The sequence below is a fragment of the Excalfactoria chinensis genome, chromosome 5 (assembly GCF_039878825.1).
Source record: "Excalfactoria chinensis isolate bCotChi1 chromosome 5, bCotChi1.hap2, whole genome shotgun sequence".
Classification (NCBI taxonomy): Eukaryota; Metazoa; Chordata; class Aves; order Galliformes; family Phasianidae; genus Excalfactoria; species Excalfactoria chinensis.
This window is the reverse complement of record NC_092829.1, coordinates 4,060,346-4,083,543: the sequence shown is the minus strand read 5'-3', so window position 1 is coordinate 4,083,543 and position 23,198 is coordinate 4,060,346. Positions and strand designations below refer to the sequence as shown.

Below are 23,198 nucleotides of genomic sequence, written 5' to 3'. Positions count from 1 at the left end.
TGGTAAATGATGGAGCTCATTGGTGCTGCATGAGCTCATGGGTACAGATGAAGCCTGAGGGTTGCTGCTGCAGTCGGAGCTGTTGTTTTCAGCTGGGATCTGTGAAATCACAATCGGGTTCGTGGGCTGCATCTCTGATCAGTAAATCTGGAGAGCCAGTCTTCAGTCAGTGGGATTCAGTGCTCTGCAATGCTGGTTCCAATGATCCACAAATGAGGTCTGAAAAGTACTATATGGAAATGGAACGTGACAACTTTCTGATTCCTTCTTGCTTATCTTGAGAGGTTTATTTCCAGGCATGCCAAGCTTCAGTTTTGTTCACTTTCCTTTTTTAACTTCAAAAGTGTAAATAGACAGACTTGACTGAAATAATCCCTGTCTCCGCTTTGGAACATCAAACCACCAGACTGTTTACTCCTCACCTCTCGAAGAAAACAGTGATTTTTTGAGTTAAAATTTTCAATAATAAGAACTTGTTTCTGGCTCCAGATGTGTAGGCTCAGACAGCTTTTATGCTGCAAACATGCAGAGTAATTGACTTCATAATGTAGCCGGTTCCAAGAGATGTAGCTGTGTTCTGGAGGTTTGGCTGGCAGAAGGGAAGAAGGGCAAATAAGGCAGACAGCTTAACCATGATGCTGTTACTTCAGGCCTCTATTGTGATCATCTTTTGTTCCTGTTCTTTTGAAGGTAGTATCATTGAAGTATTTCTGAGCGGGGTTTTGGTGTTTGTGGGGCGTGCAGGAACTAAAAGAGAGAAGGCATGGAGTGGTTTGTGGCTGGATCACTAAGTGAGATGTTGCTAAGAGCTGCTTTGAACGCATTAATGATGTGTGCAACTCTTTTTCTGTATCATTTTTATCCAGGAGAAGAAGGAACGCAAACGCACACGGAGAGCAGCAGCCAAGAAGCCGAGGGACAGACACGATGCCAGTCTTGCACATCCACGTTTCTTAAGCTTATTTGGAGATTTCTGATCATTTTGTCCGTCTCTTCCTCCTGGGTTGGGACAACGCAGTTTGTCAAAATCACATATGAGACATTTGACTGTCCTTTTTTCATGACTTGGTTCTCAACAAACTGGAACATTATGGTATTTCCTATTTATTATTCCGGGCACCTTGCAACCGCACAGGAGAAGCAGTCTCCAATCAAAAAATTCAGGTAGGCTTTATTGTGGCAATATCACTTTAAACAGCCTGATTACTGTGGACTGAAATCACTGCACTTCTCAGTTTGACCCATGGTGTCAGAAGACAGGACGAAGGTCATGCTGCAGAGAATCTCATTCATAAATAATCTTGAAAAGGCTAACAGATGAGTGACATATGCTTGAATAAATGGACAATTGGTCGTTACAGGGTTTTTTTTTGCTTTCACTGAGTTGAAAGGGTTGGTTATTTGCTTATAATCTCGCTGTCTCTATATTTTGTGTTCTTGCCTCCATCAGTTTTCCACTGACTGTTAATCTCTCCTGACAGAATGGTAGCATAAAGTGCAATCAAAACAGCTCAATAGCTGTAGAGAATAAAAGATGCTTCAAGGTGAGGGGATGGTTTGCTCCCTACACTGTTTTGCAGCATGAAAATTGTCTTTTTCTCCTCCTCCTGCTGGATCACAGCCAGGAGGATGAGCACCTCTGGAGCCTTCTCTGCTCTTTTGCATTGGCTCTCCTCTGCCTGTAACACTGAGGAGTAAGTTGGCATAGCTGAGTGGCTGTTGTGCTGGCGAGAGGATATTTACAGGAGGTTTTGTACTTCTGTAAAGCTCTGTATAGAAATAACTGTTCTCTTTTGCAAGGGCCTGGGGAGAACAACTCTTAACTCCAGGCTTTCCACATGCGATGTGGCTGCAAGTTGCACTTGAGCTCCCAGCTTCAAGTGCAAAGGCTGCAGGAATGCACAGTGTTTGCTATAGTATTAGTCTGCACCAGTGCAGATGTAGAAATGCCCATTCCTTTTTAGTAGCCAGTCTGAAAGCACGGGAATTCAAGATTGGAAGGGGGACCCAAAGAAGTCATTCAGTCCAACCACCAGGACTGTAGAAGGACCAGACTGGCTCAGTTTCACCCTGGCTGGTACTTAAAGCCTCATCTGATGGCTTGGAATTACTACTTTCTGGGGCAATTAATTTGACTGTTCCTCCTCCACTTCCATTATTTTACTCATCCAACAGTGAAGTAGAAGCTGTTTGAAAGGATGGAGGTAAATTCAGCTTGTCACAGTATAACAGACCTTGTCTGGGAAGAAAGGGTCTTGGCAGGGTAATTTTGAAGCGGGACCGCATTCTTTTACTCCAGTGTAGAGCTGCTTCAAAAACAGTATTACTGACTGCAGCAGAGTGATCTGTTCTGCCAGATATTACAGTGTGTGGCCCACACCTTGTTCCCTCTGATGGAGGGTTCAGCACATCTGTCACCAAGAACATGAGGAATTCGATTTGTGACCATCAGGGCTGGAGTGTAGCAGGGCCAGAGTCCTCCCTCAGCTGCTTTTGCCATGGTCTGAGATATAATTTGGCCCTAAATTTATCCTTTTCTGTCAAATCAGAGTGACTGAAATGGAACGGTTGCATTTAATTAGCTGCTTCTCTGAAAACCCAGTGCTTTGATAGTTAATGATGCCTCCATTCGGATTCTTTCTGGAGTATTGGTGAGAACATCAACAGCGTCAGCTTGGCTTCTGGGTATGGGGTAAAGTAATAATCATTAGAAATTAGAAAGAATCTAAATTGTGGCAGTGAGTAATAAAAGCATTCCTAAACAGTAGGTACGTTTCCCAAGCTGTTGATAAAGTTCAGCCAGGTCTGAAGACACGTGTGTGTGCCCAGAGGAACTTCTGCACACAGACATGAAGCTACGTTTGTGAAGTGTGCAGGGAGGACTCTGGTGCTAGAGCTGATGGAAAGGCACGTTCCAGAGTGTTTCCTAGTCCAGATGTATTGAGAATTCAGAGCCCAGGGAGAGGTGACTGCTGGCAAGTACTGACTTTGTTATGGGCACCAGCCTGCTCAGTCCGTGCTGCATTACAGCTGGATGAGCTCTTTGTGCTGGGATTTGGGAACTGAAATCTCTCCAGGATGAGTGCTTGGTTTCCTGATGACTTAATTGAAAAGCATCATCTGGAGTTTTTAAATTCAGAGTTATAGAAATTTGGAAGGGATCTTTGGAGGTCACGTAAACCAGCCTCCTTCCCACAGCAGGGTTAATTTCCAGGCTCGTCAGCTGCTCAGTTAACAGCTTGTTTTGTGTTCTTGATACTGTTATTGTTAATTTTTTAATAGCACTTTCTAAGGTTTCTTGTTGCTTTGTTTGATGGTTTTATTACAGTGGAGTAATTCCTGTCAGTAAAGTATTATGGTTCCAGGCCTGCCTCAGGTCCAGAAGAGATTGTGTTTCTGGAGGATGTAGTCCCTCACAATGGGCTTTAAAAGACAAATGACAGTCCCAGTGGATCAGAGCAAACAGTGTTGATGATATCTTGGCAGAGACCAGTGATGATGGCAGTGACTGGCAGGGAGCTGCCCCAGGCTGGTAAAGCTGTGTAGAGCAACTGCTGTTTTTTATCTCTTCAAAAATGAAATTCCACCTGGAAGGATAAAAAGTCTCAGTCTTCAACTTTACATTGGCTTCCTTAAGACTGTCAATTGTGTGTTTCTTACCTTTTCACGCTTTACTTTAGAGATTAAATTTTGTGGTCTCAGAAACTAACTCTCAGTTATTACCTCCCCGCTGGGTTTCACTGAAGTATCTCAGTTGTCTGGAGGTGGAAAGCACAGCTCTTTGTATCTTCCTGGTACTGCAGACAACAGTTCCATGTGATAAAGACCTTGAAATGTGAGGCGTTGCAATAGCTATGAACAAAATGTTCCAAAGCTCGGTAAGCTCTGCAAAAGGAAATCCAACCCTGCTGACAGCAGATGCTTAAGCACTCTGCAGATGTGGTGGTAGGGTCCTTCTAGAGTTATGACTTGGGTTAGGTGGAAGGGAACTACTGACCTGTCAGACTCTTTAGGAGGGTTGTGGTAGGATGAAGGGAAATGGTTTCTAACTCAAAGAGGAGAGTGTTAGACTGGGTCTAAGATAAAATAGCTTTTTAAGATAAGGTGAAGCACTGATACACGTTGCCCAGAGAGGTGGTGGGTTCCCTATCCCTGCAGACAACCAAAGTCAGGAGTTGGGCTCTGAGCACCTGATAGAGCTCTGGGTATCCCTGTTCATTGCAGGGAGGTTGGACCAGATGGCCTTTAAGGGTCCCTTCCAACTCAAACAACTCTATGATTCTCTATTTCCAATGTCAGAAAATGTTGCCTCCCTGCCTGCTGTCTGGGCTCCTCCAGGACAAGCACTGTAGCATTCAGCAGCTTTCTGCCAGAATACTCTCATACTATAGCAGCAGGTGCTCTGCAGCCTTAGGGCACTGGCTGGGTACAGTGTGGGTAGGTAGGTGTGTGCTTAAGGAAAGATGAACATGTTGTGAAGAGTTGGTTGTCTAGCAAGAAGGACAACAAGATGTGAGCATTACAGTCGCCCTACTCATGTTACCCCAGGTATTGTCTGTGAGCTGCTTTTCTGTAAGCTGTTTTAAAAGCAGCTGCTGCATTACGCTCCAGAGGCTGCTGTGTGTCAGGGGTGAGCAAACCTATTCTTCTGCAGGGAAACAGACTTCTGGCATCCAAATAACTGAGAGGGATGCAGTCTGTGTAGTACGACCCAGAGGTAAAGCTTCACGACTGCCCGAGGTGCTGCAATCCCTGAGAGCGTGGCACACTGCCCAGAGCTCAGGGCTACCTGTAAATAAAAGGAACTATTTGTGTTAGAGGGCAGGTTTTAAATAGACTTCTTGTGCATTTGGAAATAGTTTGTGTCATAGTTTCAGGGTCAGCTGCCCTTAGATATGACTCTGTCTGTAAGTCAACAGCCTACAGAGATCTGTATCGGTGTGAATCCACGCAGCTCTCCTCTGAGCGCAGGGTTTTAATCACTGTCATGTCCCGATGACTTCTGCAGGTTTAATTTTAGTTGCATGCCAAAGAGGCTGAGTTAACTACTGAGCAACCAGCCCTCACAGAGCCCGAGGCAATCACTCTACATGGCTGGAAAGAGAAGGCTTCTTAGCTCCTCACTCACTGAGCATTTTTCATTAGGAACACGGAGTTCTGGTAGAACTGAATTCAGCAGGTCTCTCTCTTGCTCGGTACAACCCTGTCACAATCTTTTTCTTCTTATTCTTTTTATTTCCCCCTTTTTTAACTGAGAGATGATGAAGCACTGGCCTCTTGTGCCTGGTCCTTGTCTCCTCCTGTGTGCGATGAGGGCTCTTCCATGTACTTAAGCAGTCTGTTGCCTGGGGCATGTGAAGCCAAACGTTCAGATTTCTTTTGCTAGTTGTGAACCTGTCTTCACCCCCCCACACACTGTTTCTGGGAACTCAGAGATAAGTGACATTTTTGGTGGTCCCTCCCAGACTTTGACCAGCCTTTAGAGCCCATCCCAGGACAACACAAATCTTGCTGAGGCTTCCTCCTTCCATGAACTCCTAGTTGGGGCACTTTGGACCTGACTCTGCTCTGTGTTTGTCTGGGTGCAAACATCCAGGGGATCTATAGGACAACAGAGCCTGACCCATTCATTTTTCAAGGCCAGGCTGGATGGGGCTGTGAGCAAACTGCTCTAGAGGGAAGTGTCCCTGCCTAAGCAGAGGGTTGGAACTGAATGGTCTTAAAGGTCCCTTCCAACCCAAACCATTCTATGATTCTATGAATCTGGCATTTCCCCACTTTAGCTTTGGAAACTCCCTCCCCTCCCAGTGGATAGATGGGCAGAAGTGCTGGGTCTAATTCCCAGTGTCTCCTGTATCTCTCAGGTCCAGCTGTTCTCCAGCTGTGCTGCTGCTCTGTTTTATCTGCCTGCTCTCAGTGCCTTACCTTGCCAGGCATAGGGGTGATGGGGACATGATTTTCCATGGCACATTTGAAGAGAGTTTTTCCTGCAGCCTTGCAGACTTTGACACGGTGATGCACTCAGATGATTTTGCTGTTTGTATGCTATTGGCACAGCACTGGGACAGTTAATCGTGCCCTGCATTATTGTGAGCAGCCCAAGAACCAATCTCTCTCATTTTAATATAGCACAAGCTTGTTCCCTCTAAGACGGATTTTGACAGTGTCTGAGACAGGTTGGATTTAGAACCATGTAACAACCCAATTGTGCATCTCTATGGACAGCAGAATTCCCACTGGTTTGCATGTCAGGATCCACGCAGGTCTAATAGTTCACAGTTCAGATCTGTTCGTGACAAGACAGGGCATATCAGCTCTGGCATCTCGTAATGCTAACACAGGTTTGGTGCATCCTGGTCAGCAACACCTGCCTGAAGTGAGACACAGTCTGAGCTTAGCATCATCTCTGCATCCACTGTGTCTCACGGGGAGAAAAACATCTTTTAAGTGTCAGCTGCTGTATCTGCAAGCCAACAAGCACTCAAGTTTCTGCTGCCAGCAAGGCCATTCCCAAACAAGGAAATGCATCCCATTTAACTCCTGTTGAAAGCAGTGCTGCAGCAGCCTGCATTCCAACTGAAACATTTATTTGTTTGCCTCAGTTTGCCTCAGGTAAATGAGGTACAAAGCAAGTAATAAATGATACACAACACGAGCTGTTCTCTTTCTGTGTATAACGTTCCATAGAAGCAGGCTGACTTCTGAAGAGTGTTCAGCTCATCCAGACTGAAAGAGAGGGTTGGCAGATCTGCCAGGCTGAGCATCAGCAGCTCGGTGTATATCCCAGCTTTGGTGTTAAATGACTGCTTTGTACCCCAGCTCATCTTAATAGCAGAGGGAACTAATAGCTATGAAGTAAGGCGTAGGTTATCCTACATATTACACAGATGTTATTACCCTCCTTTCTTCGAATGGAGAATGGTGGTTTCTATTCATAATGCTAAAAACCTTTTTAACAGCAGATTTCCCCAGTTACTAGCAGTGGGCTAGGAGGCCCAAACACAACTCTTTAAATGGGAAATAAGGTCAAGATAATAATTACCGCTACCACTCCCCAGTAAAGCACAGAAAACCCAGGTTTTTGCTTTACTTGTTTTGCAGTGCACTCATTGAAGTTATTAGTTAGTTCCAGGTAATTGGTATTTGAGGAATTATCCAAAGCTATGAAAGCTCTGGGGATCCAAGACCTGGGGGAATTTTGGTCCTAGTCCCTTAGTGTTGTTATGTAACGATGTGCTGCAGTTTGGTGGCACCTTGGTTTGCTCCACTGGTGTTTTGGTTTTGTGATGCATTCTCACTTTTCACTCTGTTGTAAAATACAGCTGTTAAATACCCCTGCCCTTTCCTCCCCTCTTGTTTCATCAGCTCAGCTTCACGTGCCAGTGGGTATCTTTCAGGCAGTTCCTAAAGCTCACCTGGCCATACATTAGAATATACTTCAATTGAAATAAAAAACAGGTATCAGAGCAAAGCAAGAGAACAGTTGTCAAGCTAGAGAGAAAAAGTGCAGTTATAATCACCCTTTTCACGGCCTTGAAGGCAGAAGCTGAGAGCTGTCAGTGTTTTATAGATGACCTTCATTTACGTGTGGGATTATTGTGATACCTCTGGGATTACTGTTGCGTAGAGTGTGATTATTCCAGGTAAGCTACTTCTTTTCTATTTGTGAAACTGCTGTTTTGAGAAAAAATGTTGGTTATTTTCTCTATGTGAACTAAACTACTTTTCTTAAGGGCGTGCAGGGTAGTTAAGACAAGCACTTAATGGAGTGTGATAAAAGTCTAATGAACGTTTGCCGTGCTGGAGTGAACGCTAAGCAGAATCCTAGCTGAGCTTTAAACTCTCTTTTCTTTTCTTAGGGAATGCAGTCGGATTTTTGGTGAAGATGGTCTGACGCTGAAACTCTTTCTTAAAAGGACTGCTCCCTTTTCTATTCTGTGGACTTTGACTAACTACTTGTATTTACTGGCTTTAAAGAAGCTGACAGCCACAGACGTCTCTGCTCTGTTCTGTTGTAACAAAGCTTTTGTCTTCTTGCTTTCTTGGATTGTGCTGAAAGACAGGTTCATGGGAGCGAGGGTAATGGCATGCCTGATTTTCACCTCTCTTGTTTTCATGCTTAACTCAAACCATAAGCTATTGCACCACCATAGTCCTGCTGCGTTATGGTACATTCATACCACATCGTGGTATGTATACGCCATGAAACCATTCTCATTTAGCTCTGTGGTCCAAACGTGAGTTAGAGGCATCAGGCTCAGTGGGGTTACAGGGCTGAGTACAGTCAGTTAATTTGATTTTAAACCTTGTGATAAATGCTCAGGTTCTAACCAAAGCAGTCTTCTTCCTTGTTTGAGTAGGCAGCTGTTTTCAGTATGTAAACATATACTTATGCCACACGTCCACGTGCATAAACCACCACCACATCTGCGATCTCCTGATATGCAGCAGTTTGAATGGTTGTGTTCTATAGCTTGGCCAAGGAGCAGCAAGGTCTTCCCTGTTTCTGCTTGTGCAGATTCTCCCACTGAAGTGGTGATCCAAGGCCTCATTGGGTGTGATCCTTCTGGACCTGTCCAGGGCCTTGAGCCCCACCAGTGTCTGTGTGAGGCCAGGCTAATGCCTAGGACCAGGAGAGTCCATAGAATAGAAGCTCTGTGACCAGGAGGATCAATAGAGTGGAAGTTCCATGGAAAACCTGAAGGATCGAGATGCTTATCCAAGTGGGCTGCTTTTGTTAAACAATGAGGAAGACAACAGCTTGTTTTTAATTAGCAGCACCAATTAGGATTGGTTCAGAAGTGAAAGGAGAAGGTACCCTGACTCACAGGCATTTGGAGCAGACAGCAGCACATTGCCACATCACTGTGCTTGGGCTATGGGGACAAGAGAGGGAACTGTGTAAAGTAGAACAGCACTTGGGTTTCCTGGAGGGACAGGACTGCCTAGGCAGTCTGTAATACCATGGAGCACTGGGCAGTCACGTGTTGTCCCATGAGAACCTCTCCTTTGGGTAAGGGTTGTTGCTGGATGGGTTGAGCGAAAGGTCCATGCCATGAAGGTAAGGACATGGACAGCTCACCTTGCAGTGCTAAAGCCATCTGTATATCTGTTTCATATATAATTAAAAGTGTAAAATCTCAGCTATCTGAGCATGCCCTACCCCCACCATGTTGATGGCAGGGTTTGAAATCCTCAGTCCTTCTGCACAGCAATTAACAGGAGCTGTGACTTCTGAGGCTGTTTTCCCCCCCTCAGGTTCCCTTGATCAGCTCAGCTTCCTGCTGTTACTCCTCACTTGTGTAAGGTGATACTGAGTGGGAGAGCAAACACAGTTAGTGCATTTCTGTAGCCCACTTTTGTAAAGGAAGCAGGTAAAGAAAAAAAGATAAATACTAAAGCTATTCTCAGTGATTAGCTGTTTTTCACTATAAATATGCGTTAGTGTTAATGCTGTAAACACAGTGAGGTTTGTACGAGAAGGAGCTGGCAGAGGAAGCCAACAGCAAATCCTGCACATGAAAGAAGCTGCTTTTGCTGCTAAGAGGCAGAGATTCTGCATGCACTGTGCTGGAAGGGTAATTAGCAGCGTTTTCCAGCAGCCCTCCTGCCAGAGTAACACTTAATGATGTTAATAACCACGCAGGAGAGTGTATGAGAACTAAAACACAGCAAAGCAGCGCGGATTCAGCCTTTGGTTATATGAATGCATCTCAGACAGCAGGCGTGATGTGGTTATTTGGACATGAAGGGGATGGAAAGAAAAGGGGTAATTGCATACTCCGTGCAGAAGCACACAGCAGCCTGGAGCCCAGCCAGCATCTCAGAGCTCAGCTACTTGTTCTGTCAGTGCCTGTGAGCTGTGGTGCAAATCTGCAGTGCATGGGGGGTGGGATGCAGCTGCAGGAAGGATTTCAGGTGGGCTCCATAAGGACAAGCATGGTGTGATGGCTGCTTATGTGGCATAGCATAGATTTGGGTGGGGATGCATCAAATAGCTGCAGGAAGGCTCCACACAGTGCTCTGGCATTTGAGTTACTTGCAGTTACTCGTGCTTTGTGGTGATGCTGAAGAAGCTTGTGACAACCAGAGAGAGTAAAACTGAGACAAGGGAGGTTTAGCTTAGATATTAAGAGGAAGTTTTTCACTCAGAGCATAGTGATGCACTGGAGCAAGGAGGCTGTGGATGCCCCATCCCTGCAGGCATTCAAGGCCAGGCTGGATGTGGCTCTGGGCAGCCTGGTCTGCTGGTTGGTGACCCTGCACACAGCAGGGGGTTGGAACTGTGGTCATTTTCAACCCAGGCCATTCTATGATTCTATGATAACACACACACTGGAGAAAGAATATTTCTATGAAACCGATATACACAGCAATGAATGTATATCTGTTTACTTATTGAAGAGCAAGGGTTCAGAGTTTCAGTGCAGGCAGACCCTTCGCCACAGTGAGTATCTGTGCAGGGAACATCACACAGGCCCTACTATGCCATAACCTGGTTTGCCTGGACACTTATGAATGCCTTACAGATTAATAAGATGCACACTGTGTCCATGTTACATAGAGATTTGTGGAAGGCTGGACAGCTGTGGCTCAGAGCAAGCACAAATGTGTTGAATGACTTCTCATCTTTGAATAGCTCTGTGGGTTTATGATGCTTAGATGTGGCCACATGTTAAACATTCCCAAGTCTGAGCCTACGGTTGTATTTCTTCTGTGAAGTTGGCACCTGAATTGATGTTTATTGGGTAGATGCAGAGGAGGGGCATTTCCTCCCCTCCCCTCATAAAGGTTGGCTGGAGTGTAGACTCGGATTACTACAGCACCCCATTTTGCCATATGCTCCATATAGAAAAGCAATTGTTCTTAACTAGTTGTGTAGGCAGTGTTAGTTGGCCCAGCTGTGTCCCAGGAAAAAGGCAAGCTTATTTCATTCCTTACCTATAAGGCTCTGAGAGAAAGTTATTCCCTTCTTCCACTAATTAAAAGCCTTGTTTAACGAGCTGTCAGCTGCAGCAACCAGCCTTGCCTGGCTGTGACCTTGCTGCTGCTTGTCTGCAGGATGTGCGCTCAGGTTTCTAAAGCAAACACACGAGGTCAGCTGTGCTAATGCAGTGGCGTGTGATTTGCAGGAAGAGTTTTGTACATGAAGTTGAAATAATGCTCTCTCTGTTTTCAGGTCGTATGTATCTTAAGTCTTATGAGAGGATGCCCCGTATCTGTCCGTCGCTGTGGTTGTTTCATAGGGAAAGGTGTTTGGCTTTCTAAATTGTTGATTAAATTAGGCAGCTTTCTTTCCGAATTGGATGTAGTCAGGCTGGGGAGATGATTTGCCCAACAGGAAGGTCCTTTCTATGGGGATGATGGATCTACTGGCCACCAGTAGCAGGAAAAGCTTCACTTGCTGGGTCAGAGTGTTAAGTTTAATCTTGATCCTTTCCATCCAAAGAAGGGGATAACAGCATCAGATTCCCCTGTTTATTATGGGAGATAGTGCCTGAAATAACATGGCTGAAGGATCCAGCTGACAGCTGAAATGCTGCATCTGAATATATGCGTGAGGAGGGATGTGCAATGCAGCCCAAGATGAAACCAGATGTGCCGTACAGCAGGGCAAGGGGAGCTCTGCACAATCACAGTACGTGTCCTGCTGATTTCAGAGAAGTGCTGAGTATGATTCTGCACTGCTTCAAGGCTGGGCTGCTGTGCTGTTGGCATGCTAGGATAAACCATAAGGAGGAACAGCAGGATTAGACAATTATTACATAATTTGTCGGGGAGTACAGTGACAGGAGAAGGAGTGATGACTTTAACCTAATAGAGGGGAGATCTAGATTAGATATAAGGAAGAAATTCTTCTCTACAAGGTGGTGAGATGCTGGCATAGAGAAGCTGTGGGTGCCCCATCCCTGGAGGTGCCCAAGGCCAGCCTGGATGGGACCCTGGGCAGCCTGAGCTGCTGGGAGGTGTCCCTGCCCATGAAAGGGACTGGGACTGAGTGGGCTTTAAAAAGGTCTTTTCCAACCATTGGGATTTAGGAGTGCTAACATTTTAGCTGCAGCCTCAGGGATTTGCCTTCACCGTGGGAGCTGGTTGTTGATTCCCAGTCATGAGCCGTGCATGGACACATCTGCACATGTCCTCATCTTGTGTGTCCCCTGAGATATGGCTTTGCTCTTTGGAGTGGTGCTTTTGAAGTTGTTTTATGAAGGTTTTGTGGTCAATGCCTCATCATAACTCACATCTGCTCGGTACAGTTGGTTTCTAGGACTCTTGGAGACCCTTTGTCGGATCTGAAAGTCAGGCTGCTCTGCAGTAGGGCAGGTGGTTTTACGGAGGAATCTTTGCCTGTGCGTGTGTGAAGCACATGAAGCTCAAGTTCATCTGCTAGTAAACATTTCTTATGTGCAGCTAAGTGAGGTTTTTCCAGAACGAACTTGTAACCCAGTGACCTTCTTGTGTTGGTGTTGGTCTGGGGTTGTCCCAGGGGCAAGGAGGCTGTGGGTGCTCTGTCCATCCCTGCAGGTGTTCAAGGCCAGGTTGGATGGGGCCCTGGGCAGCCTGGGCTGGTATTCAATGTGGAGGTTGGTGGCCCTGCCTGCAGCAGGGGTTTAGGGCTTCATGGTCCTTGAGGACCCTTCCAACCCAAGCCATTCTATGATTCTATGAAAGCCCTGCCTGCCAAGCGGGCTGCTCAGGAGCTGATTGCAACATGGTGTGCTGTTGAGCATAACCATATTTGTTTTAGTTTGTATGGACAGAGAGGGCCCTCCTTGTCCTCCTCACTGTGTGATTTAATGGGTGTCTGATAAGAGAAAAGCATCTGAGCCCCACAGACTGCTGACGGCTCCGTAACAGCCAACATTTGTGCATCTTCTGCTCTCTGCCGAGCTCTAGTACACAAGCAATCTTTTTTATCATGGCAAGGTGTTTAATGCTATACTAATTCTTCCTTTAAAATCCATATAAAAACCCATCTTTCAGAAACGGAGCTGTGATTTTCCCCAGGTCTGAGGAAACGTTTCCCTCTGCAGTCCATGGAAGTTAGGTAGCAACTGTCTTTGAAAGCAAAATAAAAGGGGTGAAGGCACCAAATTTACCTGCTTAGGGCAGGTAGGTAGAGAGAAGGAGTTTTGCAAAGAATAAAGCACGGAGTGATCCCTGGCACTTCAGGACCCAGGATTTCACATACGGTATAGATAGATATTTCTGTTCTTTTTCCTTTGAGTTTCTTAAGAGTTCTGTCTGGGATTTTCAAACAAGGCAAAAAAAGAAACCCCAACCCTACAAACCCTGACCACGAAGGTAAAGGCTTCTTGTAGTATTCTTGTAGTATTGTTTTGTGGTTGTTTTTTAAGAGATAGGCTACTGGTTAGGCTGCGGTTGGACTTGATGATCTTCAAGGTCTTTTCCAACCTGAGTAATTCTATGATTCTATGATTCTTAAAGATACTTGACCACATCTGTCTGAGAAAGCTGGCACAGCCATTGGGAAGCATACACAGCTCCCAGTTGTGTACAGCTGTTCCCCAGCACAAGAGTTATCCTGGAAGGCTTCCCATCAGAATGTTTGCATTTCAGGTCCAAGTGGTGGCTTTGATGAATATTCATCCCCTTGCATAGCAAAGTATCTTAGAAATCTCTCAGTCTTGGGAGTCACATCTTTTAAAGTGGGTCTTTAGCTTGTAAAATGCGTAACGATGGATGTTATGTGAGTCGTTCCCAGGAGAGTTTGCAATGCTGTAGATCCATATCGCTCTCAGTGCATACACCTTCATTATGTTTTACACCTCTTCCCGACAGTATATAACCACCTATTTAAGGGAAGTTGGGAAGGGTTGAAGTCAGAGAACGTAGCTAGTGACCCTCATTGAAGCCCCCCCCCCAACAGTGATAATCTCTTTCTGTGTAATGAAACTGTGCTGAGCTTCACGTTGCTTTGCTTTGTCTGTGCAGATAGTCGCAGCAATAATGGCAATCACAGGAATCGTAATGATGGCATATGCAGATGGTTTCCAGGGTGATTCAATTATCGGGGTAGCATATGCTGTTGGATCAGCCTCTACGTCTGCACTGTATAAGGTGGGTCGTCACTGTTTATTAATATTCTTATTTCTTTAGCATTTGATTTACAAGCCCTTAATGAAAACTCTGTTGTTACCCTGCTGCAAGGAGTTTAGGATCATGTTTTAACCATTTCTTGCCACTGCCATTCATTGACACTGTTTCAAGTTGGCCATGTGCAGCAGGGAGGAGAGGGTGACAGCAGACCGCACTGCATCCCTTCTGCAGGGACAGACCAGTCCCTGGTCTGCAGTGCAGAGCTCTTGTGTATTCCACTCTTGTGCCAGGCTCAGAGCCCCTGTTTGCCTGCTGTATCAGTGACAGCAGGGCTCTGACTCCTGCTTGATAGAAGTAGAGGCTCTTGGAGGTGAAAGATGAAGAAGGGAGGGACATGGCTGACCTAGAAATAGCCCACCTTCTAGGGCTAAGGTGGCTGTGTTTACTCCTGTAACTCTCCTTACATGAACTGCTATGTCTTTGGGTTCTGAGTTATACTCCTCTTGGCATTTTATAATAAGCATCATATGTTGTCCGCATGGACTTGTGACGTGGTGCCACACCACATCCTCATCTCTAAATGAGAGTGAGGTGGGTTTGAAGGCTGGGTGGATTTAGATGGATAAAGAATTGGCTGGAAGGTCACAGCCAGAGGGCTGTGGTCAGTGTCTCTGTGTCCAGCTACCAGGAGGCTGGTAACAAGTGGTGTCCCCCAGGGGGTCCATCTTGGGGCCGGTGCTCTTCATCATGGAGGATGCTGTGCAGGAGGACATTGCTTTCCACAAAAGCCACGAGTCTAAAACCCTTCTCTTTCCTTCACAGGTTTTGTTCAAAATGTTTCTTGGCAGTGCGAACTTCGGGGAGGCTGCTCACTTTGTTTCCACCTTGGGCTTCTTCAATTTCATTTTCATCTCTGTTACCCCAATCATCCTGTATTTTACGAAGGTGGAGTACTGGTCACCCTTCTCTGCTGTGCCATGGGGCTACCTGTGTGGAGTAGCTGGCCTCTGGTTAGGTACGTGGTCAAACAGGTGCTCATTTTTCTGTCCCTTCCCTCAGCACCCTGTACAAAGCCTCAGACACAGACATTTCCTCCCCCTGCTTAAGCAGCAAAGCTGTCCTGGATGGAATCTGACCTCCGTGCACACTGGTACTCCTTGAAGAATGATTAACGCTTTCCATTGGAGGCCTTAACACTAATATTAGTAGAAGGGAACAAACACGGAGCGCTCGTACTAATTGTTCACTTTTCATCTTTGCATCCCTACAGTGGCGTTATTGATATTGCGCTTCCTCCGTCCCAGATTGGTTGCTAAAAATGGAATTTCAAAGGGCTGCATGGAGCCGAGCAGCTCCTGGCAGGGTATGCAGCACTGATATGGAGACCCACTGAAGTGGGACACATTTCTAGGGGTGCTGCAGGCTCTGGGCAGAGGTTGCACAGCTTTTTTGGGGGTCTGCAAAGGCTGGTGCTGTTTGATTCCCTGCAGCCTTCTCCTCTCCTCCTCTCTTCCCTAACACTTCTTCCAGAACCACTTTTGCTGTCCTCTAGCCAGGCAGAAAAGCTATTGGATTCAGCCCAGGGGTGTATTAATTTGCAGGATAAGAACATGCTTTCCTTTGCTAAAGTCTCAATTATTTCATAATAGCAGAGGTTTGTCTCCTCTACAAGTATATTAAGTAGAAACAAAGAGGGTGTCACTGCCATTACACAGCCCACCAATGCAACCGTGCTAAAACACAGCAGCTCCGACAGCTGAGGACTTTTACAACCTTAATGACTCTCACAGAGTTCCCATCACACTTCTAGGGTCAGAGCAGAGGAGGTGAGTCTCATTCTAGTGCTGTTCTGCATAATCATGTGTTACTTTATCCATTTTCCCCAGCTTTCAACATTCTGGTTAACGTTGGCGTCGTGCTTACGTACCCCATTCTGATCTCCATTGGCACAGTGCTCAGCGTCCCTGGGAATGCAGGTACAAGCCCTCTGCTCGTCGGTTGGCAGATAAGCACATCAGCACGCAGACAGCAGAAGCAGTTTTTTCTTTGTCTAAGTGGTCAGAATGTGCTGCCACATATTTCAGGAGTGATTCCATGTCGCTGGGCTCCCACGCGTGCCCCTGGTGATGATGGTGGGTTTTTTGGTTGGATAAAGCCATTTCTTTTGTCTTCCTTTCCCTGGTGGCTGTGCCCATACCAAGCACAGAGGAGGCAGGCAGCAGCTCCAGAGCTGGTGACTGATGAGGGCAACCCATATACATGGAACTTTACTCCAAAGTCCTTCCTTCTTTGTCCATCAGCCGCTGTCTCTGCTTCTCTTATTTCCTCCTTCACCCCCCTAGCCTTGCAACATCAGGTATCTGGGCACATATACAAAGAAACACCTATTTATAGGGGCGTTCAGGTCACAGATGTATGATGTGAATATCAGCCCTGCAAGGGCTCAGATGTGCTGTTATTACGCTTGTGGAGCTGGCAGGCTGAGCCTGGAGGCATCACCTCCAGCTCACTGCCTTCTCTGATCCATGTGGCACAAGGACATCACCTGATGGCAGCCTTTCAGTATCTAAAGGGAAGCTACAGGAAAGAAGAGGACAGACTCTTGAGTAGGGTCTGTGGTAAGAGAACAAGAGAAAATGGCTTCAAGAGGAGAGATTTAGGTTAGATACAAGGAAAAGTCTTTCACAGTGACCACCGTCTGGTCACTTTAGGGGATGGCAGACAACGTGGCCATCTAAGATGCACATCATGGAGATAAGCCAGGCTGATCTGATGCCACAGTCTTTCTCCTGATGGTGGTGTTGTTTCTCCTTCACAGCTGTGGATCTGTTGAAGCACAAGATGATCTTCAGCGTGGTGAGGTTGGGAGCCACCATCATCATTTGCATTGGGTTCCTGCTGATGCTGCTCCCCGAAGAGTGGGATGAAATAACCCTGAGGTTCATCAACAGCTTAAAGGAGAAGAAGAGCGAGGATCACGCCGACGACATCACAGACTCCAGTGTACACACGAGAAGCAGAAGTAGAGCCAATGGCACAGTGTCTATACCACTAGCTTAGGGCTGGTGGACTGTACTGCACGTAGATGTATATTCTGTGAATATAGCTTAAATTTCCTCACTCCTTGTATGCTTAAAAATGCCATTTACTCTGAACTGGGTATGAGTTGTAAGATAAGAGAGCTAGATCTATAATAAATGTTTACATTTATACACTTACCAAGGAAAGGGTGTAAATAACCACAATAAAATGTTTTCTAATTAAAAACAAACAAAACCAAAGGTTTGAGCTCTTGTGTTACTGAACCCAATGATGCTGCGCTTCACCATAAAGCCCAGTAACTTCCGGAGCCTTCTCATGAGAGATGGAGCACCCTGAACCACCAGCACCCTTGGGAAATGGCAGATCCCATTTCTTACAGCATTTCATTGGGCCAAACGATTGTTCTTCTCATCCACCAGAGTGAAAAACCTTTCAAAAGCCAAAGGAAACCAACCCAGCCACTTCCCTCTCTTGTCACCATGTAACATAGGGGAGCTGTGACCCAACATACCTGGGATCAGTCACACTTGTGGCTGAATGGGCACCACCCCAGGTCAGTTTTGGGGTTGATGCATTCATTTACACCAACAGAGAGCTGTAGAGATGTGTTATACTGAAAATCCAGCTCCTGCCAAAGCAAACACACAGGGAAAATAAGCGTTTCAGCATGCACTGACGAGTGCAGTTTGGCACGCAGTCTCATGGCAGCATCTTCAGGCCCAGAACTGGGTCCTTCAAGGAATCTCTAAGTATTCAAGGAAAATAATGTGAAATCCAGGGCTGTCCTGCACAGCCGTGCTGTTGATCAATATAGAATCAATAAGGCTGGAAAAGCCCTCCCAGATCCCCAACCCCAGCCCACCCCACCATGCCCAGCCCCCACGTCCCTCAGTGCCCCACCTCTATGGTCCTTGAACCTATCCAAGGACAGTGACCCCAGCCCTCCCTGGGCAGCTGTGCCACTGCATCACTGCTCTTTTGAAGAATGAATGTTTCCTAATATCCAACCTGAATCTTGGCTTTGATGTTTTAAGTGATAAACCTCGTTTTACCTCCAGCAATGCCACTGCAAGAGCTAAAGCAAAGATGGGGGTGCTTTTCATACACCTGGTGAGGCTCGGGAGATGCTGTGACACTTTGAGCACTCCGAGCATCACATTTCTTTCCAAAGACTGAAGGTTTAGCAAAAGAACCACTTGTAGAAATGCCTCCAGCTCAACCAGCTGAGGCGGTACTGCTGAAAGTCATGTGGAGGTAAAAACAAAGCAGTGGCTGGAGCCGCGTCAATGTTTAACCCTGCTGGGAAGGGCACCTGAGTGCATTTGGCAGTGGGATCCAGCTCTGGGCTCGGCATCACAGCCCTGCTTTCAGAGTGGGCTTTTTCTTCTTCCCAAAGCTCTACAGAATGGGCCTCAGCTCTTCCAAGACGCACCCCAGGGTGACCCAAGTGGTACCGATGCGCAGCAATGAGGAGGTGCTGGGGGAGCCCAGACTGCACCCAACGGCCACAACGGAGCATGGACATCCCATAACCCATGGGCAGCTCCCACCCCTCCGCCAGACCGGGTATGGGAGAGCCTCCACAGGTACGGGGCAAGGGGGGGAGGCCTTTCCCAGCAACTCTTTCCTTCCCCAGAGCCTTTTGGGATGGACTCAGAGCTCATCTCACAGCATCCCTGCGGTGCCAGACACAGCTTTCATATCGTAACTCCATAACGTGCACCGCTGGGCACAGCCATATCATTACCTTAATTAGAGTTAGACTTTAATTAGATGTGAAATTCGGCATTAAAATAAATCAGAGCCCCACAGCACCTGGCTGACTCCACTAGCAAGAAGCAGAGGAAGGTGACTCCCACTGCAATGTGCTGCGCCCCAGATGCCCCATACCCAAACCCAGAGGTGAAGGAGAAGTTTTGTGCCCACCTGGAGCTGGGACACAAGGACTAACCATGGAGGGACAGCAGGGTACTGTGACAGCACACAAAGCTTTGGTGTGGCAGCAATCTGGAGTCAACAGATTGGGTCTGGGGGTATCACAGCCCCCATCAGGGGACCTCCTGCTTTACATGTGGATTTACCACCAATGCAATGCCCTTTCCCCGTCTCCCTGTGCCATTGCCCAGCCCTTTATCCCTAAATCCCCTCCTGTGAGGCTGAGATGTGGGAGCTCAGTGACTCACATGGAATGGCATTCAGACACCGCAGGGCAGGTCTGGGGAGGACAGAGAAGCTGTAACAGTTACTGTGCATGTCTAATTGTGCAAGCAATCACACAGCACTGCACACCCAGGAGGAGCAGCACAGCGCAAAGCTCAGGGCAGGTTGAGCTCAGTTAAAGAACTGCCTTAATAAGTAACAGCCCACAGCAGGGGTTGGGCCTGGGTGATCTTTAAGTTCCCTTCTGTGTGATTTTGTGGCTAAGCAGCAAGAAGAGGCCCAGCCAGAAGAGGCCGAGCCGTCTGCCTGTTCCCTACTTCAAGATGGGAAGCAGTGGGGTGGCCATAGAGCTCACCCATTCCTTGTCAGGGTGCTGGGTGTAGGAGAGGCCCCAGAGAGGCTACAGGAGACATAGAGGTTGGCCATTGTTGTGTATGGACTGTGTGAGGGGCTGTAAAGGGAGAAGAGAGGTACATGGCAGACAGGTTTCTTAGACACAAATACATCCCTGTGTTATTTCTGCAGGTATCAATGATTTATACCTTCTGTTACTCGAGTAGCATCATGGACTCTTTTGAGTTGGAAGGGATCCTTCAAGGCTACCTGGACCAAATCCCCTGCAATGCACAGGGACACCCACAGCTCCTCCAGGTGCTCAGAGCCCCATCCAGCCTGACCTTGGGCGTCTGAAGGGATGGGGCACCACCACCTCTCTGGGAAGAACGCTGGGAGAAATGAGCAAAAAATAGGGCAGAAAGAAACCTATAGTTGAGTACAGCCCAAAAGTGACTTTGCCTTTCTGACCCCTCAGGGCCCCTTGACTTCAACACTGTGCCGGAGAACGGAGCCAGTAGCATCATCAAGTTGTACCCGCCTCGGCGACCACAGGTAGGGTGAATGTATGAAGATTCACTTGGGGCTGCTCTGCTCGGCCTGGGGGCAGGGAAGCAAACATCCTGCTTTCCGAGCACAGGGCACAACTAGAGCAGAAAGCCCCAAACTCCTGCAAGATGCAGTATCGGTGGGACGTGGGACGCGAGCGACACACGATCCGGGCTGCAGCTTGTGGTGTCACATGCTGCCATCTAGTGCCATGTTTTACGGCTTCATGTTCAGCTTCGTGCACGCAGCTTTGAGCCCTACAGCAGGGCTGGGGAGCACGGTGAAAAGAAAGCACGCGTTATGCAGCACTGCGTGGAGGAGGCACGGTGGAAAATGGGGTGGAAATCTTTGTCAGTTGCATTGGCTTGAAATGGGATTCCTCTCCAGCTCACCTTTTATGCTGCCTTTCATCTCCCATAGTGATACACTGACAGTTGGACCTTAATTATTCTGTGATTCCATCATTTACTTACTGGATCCTTGAAGATTACAGCCCAGGCTTTGGCAGCAGCTCAGTGCAGCCAGCCAGAGCCATGTCACCATTCAGAAGACACTCTTGTTCACGTTCAAGAGATAATGACATCCCATATGAAGCGCAAGATAGGTCTCCCTGATAGAGTCCATGAGACAAACGGCCTTGAGTTGTGCCAGGGAGGTTTAGATTGAACATGAGAGATCATAGAGTCACTAAGGCTGGGACATGTTTTATTGGTGGACTTGGTAGTGGACTTGATGGTCGTAAGTCTCTTTCCCAAACAGAGCCTGGGATTCTATGATGTTCCTTTTAATTCTGATGGAAGGCAGGCTGAGCTCCCATCATAGGTGGGGAAATGAGAAATATTGAGATGAGAAGTGAGCCAGTGTTATCTGGGCAGTTGAAGAGAACATCTTAGCTCCTTGAGATGGACTCCTTGTATCCCAAGCAACCAGTCCGGAATTGGAGCTGTAAAAGCATCCAAGTAGCTTCATATCAGGTGGGATGTTTGTGTAGAAGGAGGAATGTTAATCACTAAATATTGCACTTGCAGAGGCTTGAACCTGCCGGCACCCCAAGGGGGGTCACTGCTGTAAAGCCCTGGAGCCAGAAAGGGGTGGACGGAGCCTCTAAAGCCAAGGTGAGCACACAGCAAAGGGCCAGGAGCTGTGCATGATCTCACCGACCATGTACAGCTCCTGATGTGAGCCTGAACAAAGCAGAGCAGCAGCATCTTGGGGGCAGGCACAGGCATACGTGACTTTAATGAGGCGTTTCCATCGTGCCCCTCAGCTGTGAGATGGATAAGCTGTGAGTGCTTTGAAAACCTGCACTAAATTGCTGCACCGTTAACCAGGCAGGAAAACACTCGCTGCCTTCATCTGGGCAGCACCTTAGGGACCGGGTGTGGGTTGGCAAGCAGGAGTTCCTTTTCCTCTCAGCCAACGCAGGTGTCTTTACTGATGCTTTTCATACCTCACAGACTCTGGAGAAGAAGGGGCAGAGCCTGAGAGCCCCCCCTGGCAGACGGCAGCACTTGCACAAGATGCAGATGCTGGACTTGATGCGCCGGCGCCGAGAGGTAACACGGGGATGGCTCTGGGGAGAGGTGGAGGAATAGAAGGGTTTTCCCATCTCTTTGACTCCCCCATGGGTGAGGAAGTTCCCGTGAGGTCACGTTCTGTCTTGTGCTTGTTTTGGCAAATACGATTTGCCCTGGTTGAGCTACCCGGCTGTGTGATTACCTGCAGTGCCAGCTCTCTCATGATGTGCTGTGTCGAGCTGTTAAAACACGTTTGCTTCTCCCCTGCTTGTGCTGATGGCTTGTTTGCAAACCCAGGCGGAGCTGAAGCGGGATCTCCACAGGGAGGCAAAAGTCAGTAAGCACACAATGGAGGAGTTGGGCTCAGAGATGGTCCTCGACACTCTTCATAGAGGTGACAATGCCAGAAGTCAAGAGCTCATCCCTGCTGAGCACAATCAGCATTTCAATGGACACCCTGGTAAGCAGAATCGTGTTGCGGGGAGATGCAGAACATCCCAGCATCCTCATTGGGTCATTTGAAGCCTGTGACGTTCAACAAAACCACGTTGCAAGGTCTTGAAGTTGGGTCAAGGCAATCCCAGCTGTGTATACAACTGGGAGAACTCCTTGAGAGTGAGCAGTCCTGCGAGGACTTGGAGGTCCTGATGGGAAGAGCTGAAAGTGAGCTTTATAGGAGCACACCTATTCTTAAAAGTCCTCTTTCTCATGCTAACGAACCCAAAACAAGATCTCTGTGGTCAAAATAAAAAGGAAGAATACAGACCTGTGACAGTGGTAGGATAATGGGGAATGGCTTTAAATTAGAACAGGAGATTTAGGCTAGAGGTTAGAAGGAAACTGTCAGAGGGAGGTGAGACCCTGGCAGTGCTGCCCAGAGCTGTGGGTGCCCCATCCCTGGAGGTGCTCAAGGCCACGGATGGGCCCTGGGCAGCCTGAGCTGGGGGGGGGGGGGGGGGGGGGGGGGGGGGGGAAATGTGCTCTGTTCTTGCAGGGATTTCTCAGGGTCTTCCTCTTAGGGATCACCAGCTGAACCCAACAGGATGGGCGCACCTCTGAGGAAAGCTGCAATTATAGCTATTTTCTCTCCCAGGAAACAGAGGGGATGGATTTGCAGGGCAGCACACCAGAAGCAGCAAGGTTGGGCTGTGGTTCTGCAAGGAGCCACGCAGCGGGGACCTGCTTTGGGACTCTTCAAGCACTGACTCCGAGGACTGGGAGAGGGAAGAGAAGCAGCTTTACCGCAGACCTCCACTGGTGAGAACCAGGACAGAGAGAGTCTCACTCTTTGATAACTTCTTTGATAAAGAGTTTTAGCAGCATGGCTTGGGATGCGCTGAAGGAACAAGCTGCAGTCTCCACTCTGGATAGCCCCATGGCATAGACATGATGTTTTTGATGGGCAGCATTTCTGAACGCCAACACCAGCAGAGAGGAGCACTGGAAATCAGGTGGTTGATGTGTGGCCAGAAATGACAAGTTTGGGTATGGGACAGAATATCTGGGAGAAAAGTGGTGTGGACCAAGCAACAGTAA

The 23,198-nt window shown here is 47.5% G+C and overlaps 2 protein-coding genes across 6 annotated transcripts in view; both read left to right on the top strand.

Annotated features, from left to right (window-relative positions):
- The window catches only part of SLC35F4 (solute carrier family 35 member F4), a 97,410-nt gene extending 80,087 nt beyond the window's left edge, over nucleotides 1–17,323 (top strand). For 4 of the 5 annotated variants that reach the window (XM_072337961.1, XM_072337959.1, XM_072337962.1 and 1 more), the window contains 6 exons: nucleotides 867–1,164; nucleotides 7,860–8,079; nucleotides 13,957–14,082; nucleotides 14,884–15,076; nucleotides 15,948–16,037; nucleotides 16,880–17,323. In XM_072337961.1, coding sequence (XP_072194062.1) covers nucleotides 867–1,164; nucleotides 7,860–8,079; nucleotides 13,957–14,082; nucleotides 14,884–15,076; nucleotides 15,948–16,037; nucleotides 16,880–17,121 — 1,169 coding nt within the window. In that variant the 3' untranslated portion in view covers nucleotides 17,122–17,323. Of the gene's footprint in view, nucleotides 1–866; nucleotides 1,165–7,859; nucleotides 8,080–13,956; nucleotides 14,083–14,883; nucleotides 15,077–15,331; nucleotides 15,425–15,947; nucleotides 16,038–16,879 lie in introns of all 5 variants that reach the window. The other variant, XM_072337958.1, reaches the window with a different exon arrangement.
- A 1,185-nt stretch (nucleotides 17,324–18,508) lies between these two features.
- CCDC198 (coiled-coil domain containing 198) lies at nucleotides 18,509–22,979 on the top strand. Its single transcript, XM_072339169.1, has 6 exons — nucleotides 18,509–18,689; nucleotides 20,075–20,151; nucleotides 21,174–21,260; nucleotides 21,603–21,701; nucleotides 21,960–22,122; nucleotides 22,756–22,979. The coding sequence occupies exons 1-6, from the start codon at nucleotides 18,509–18,511 to the stop codon at nucleotides 22,977–22,979; spliced, it is 831 nt and encodes a 276-aa protein (XP_072195270.1).
- The last annotated feature ends 219 nt before the right edge of the window (nucleotides 22,980–23,198 follow it).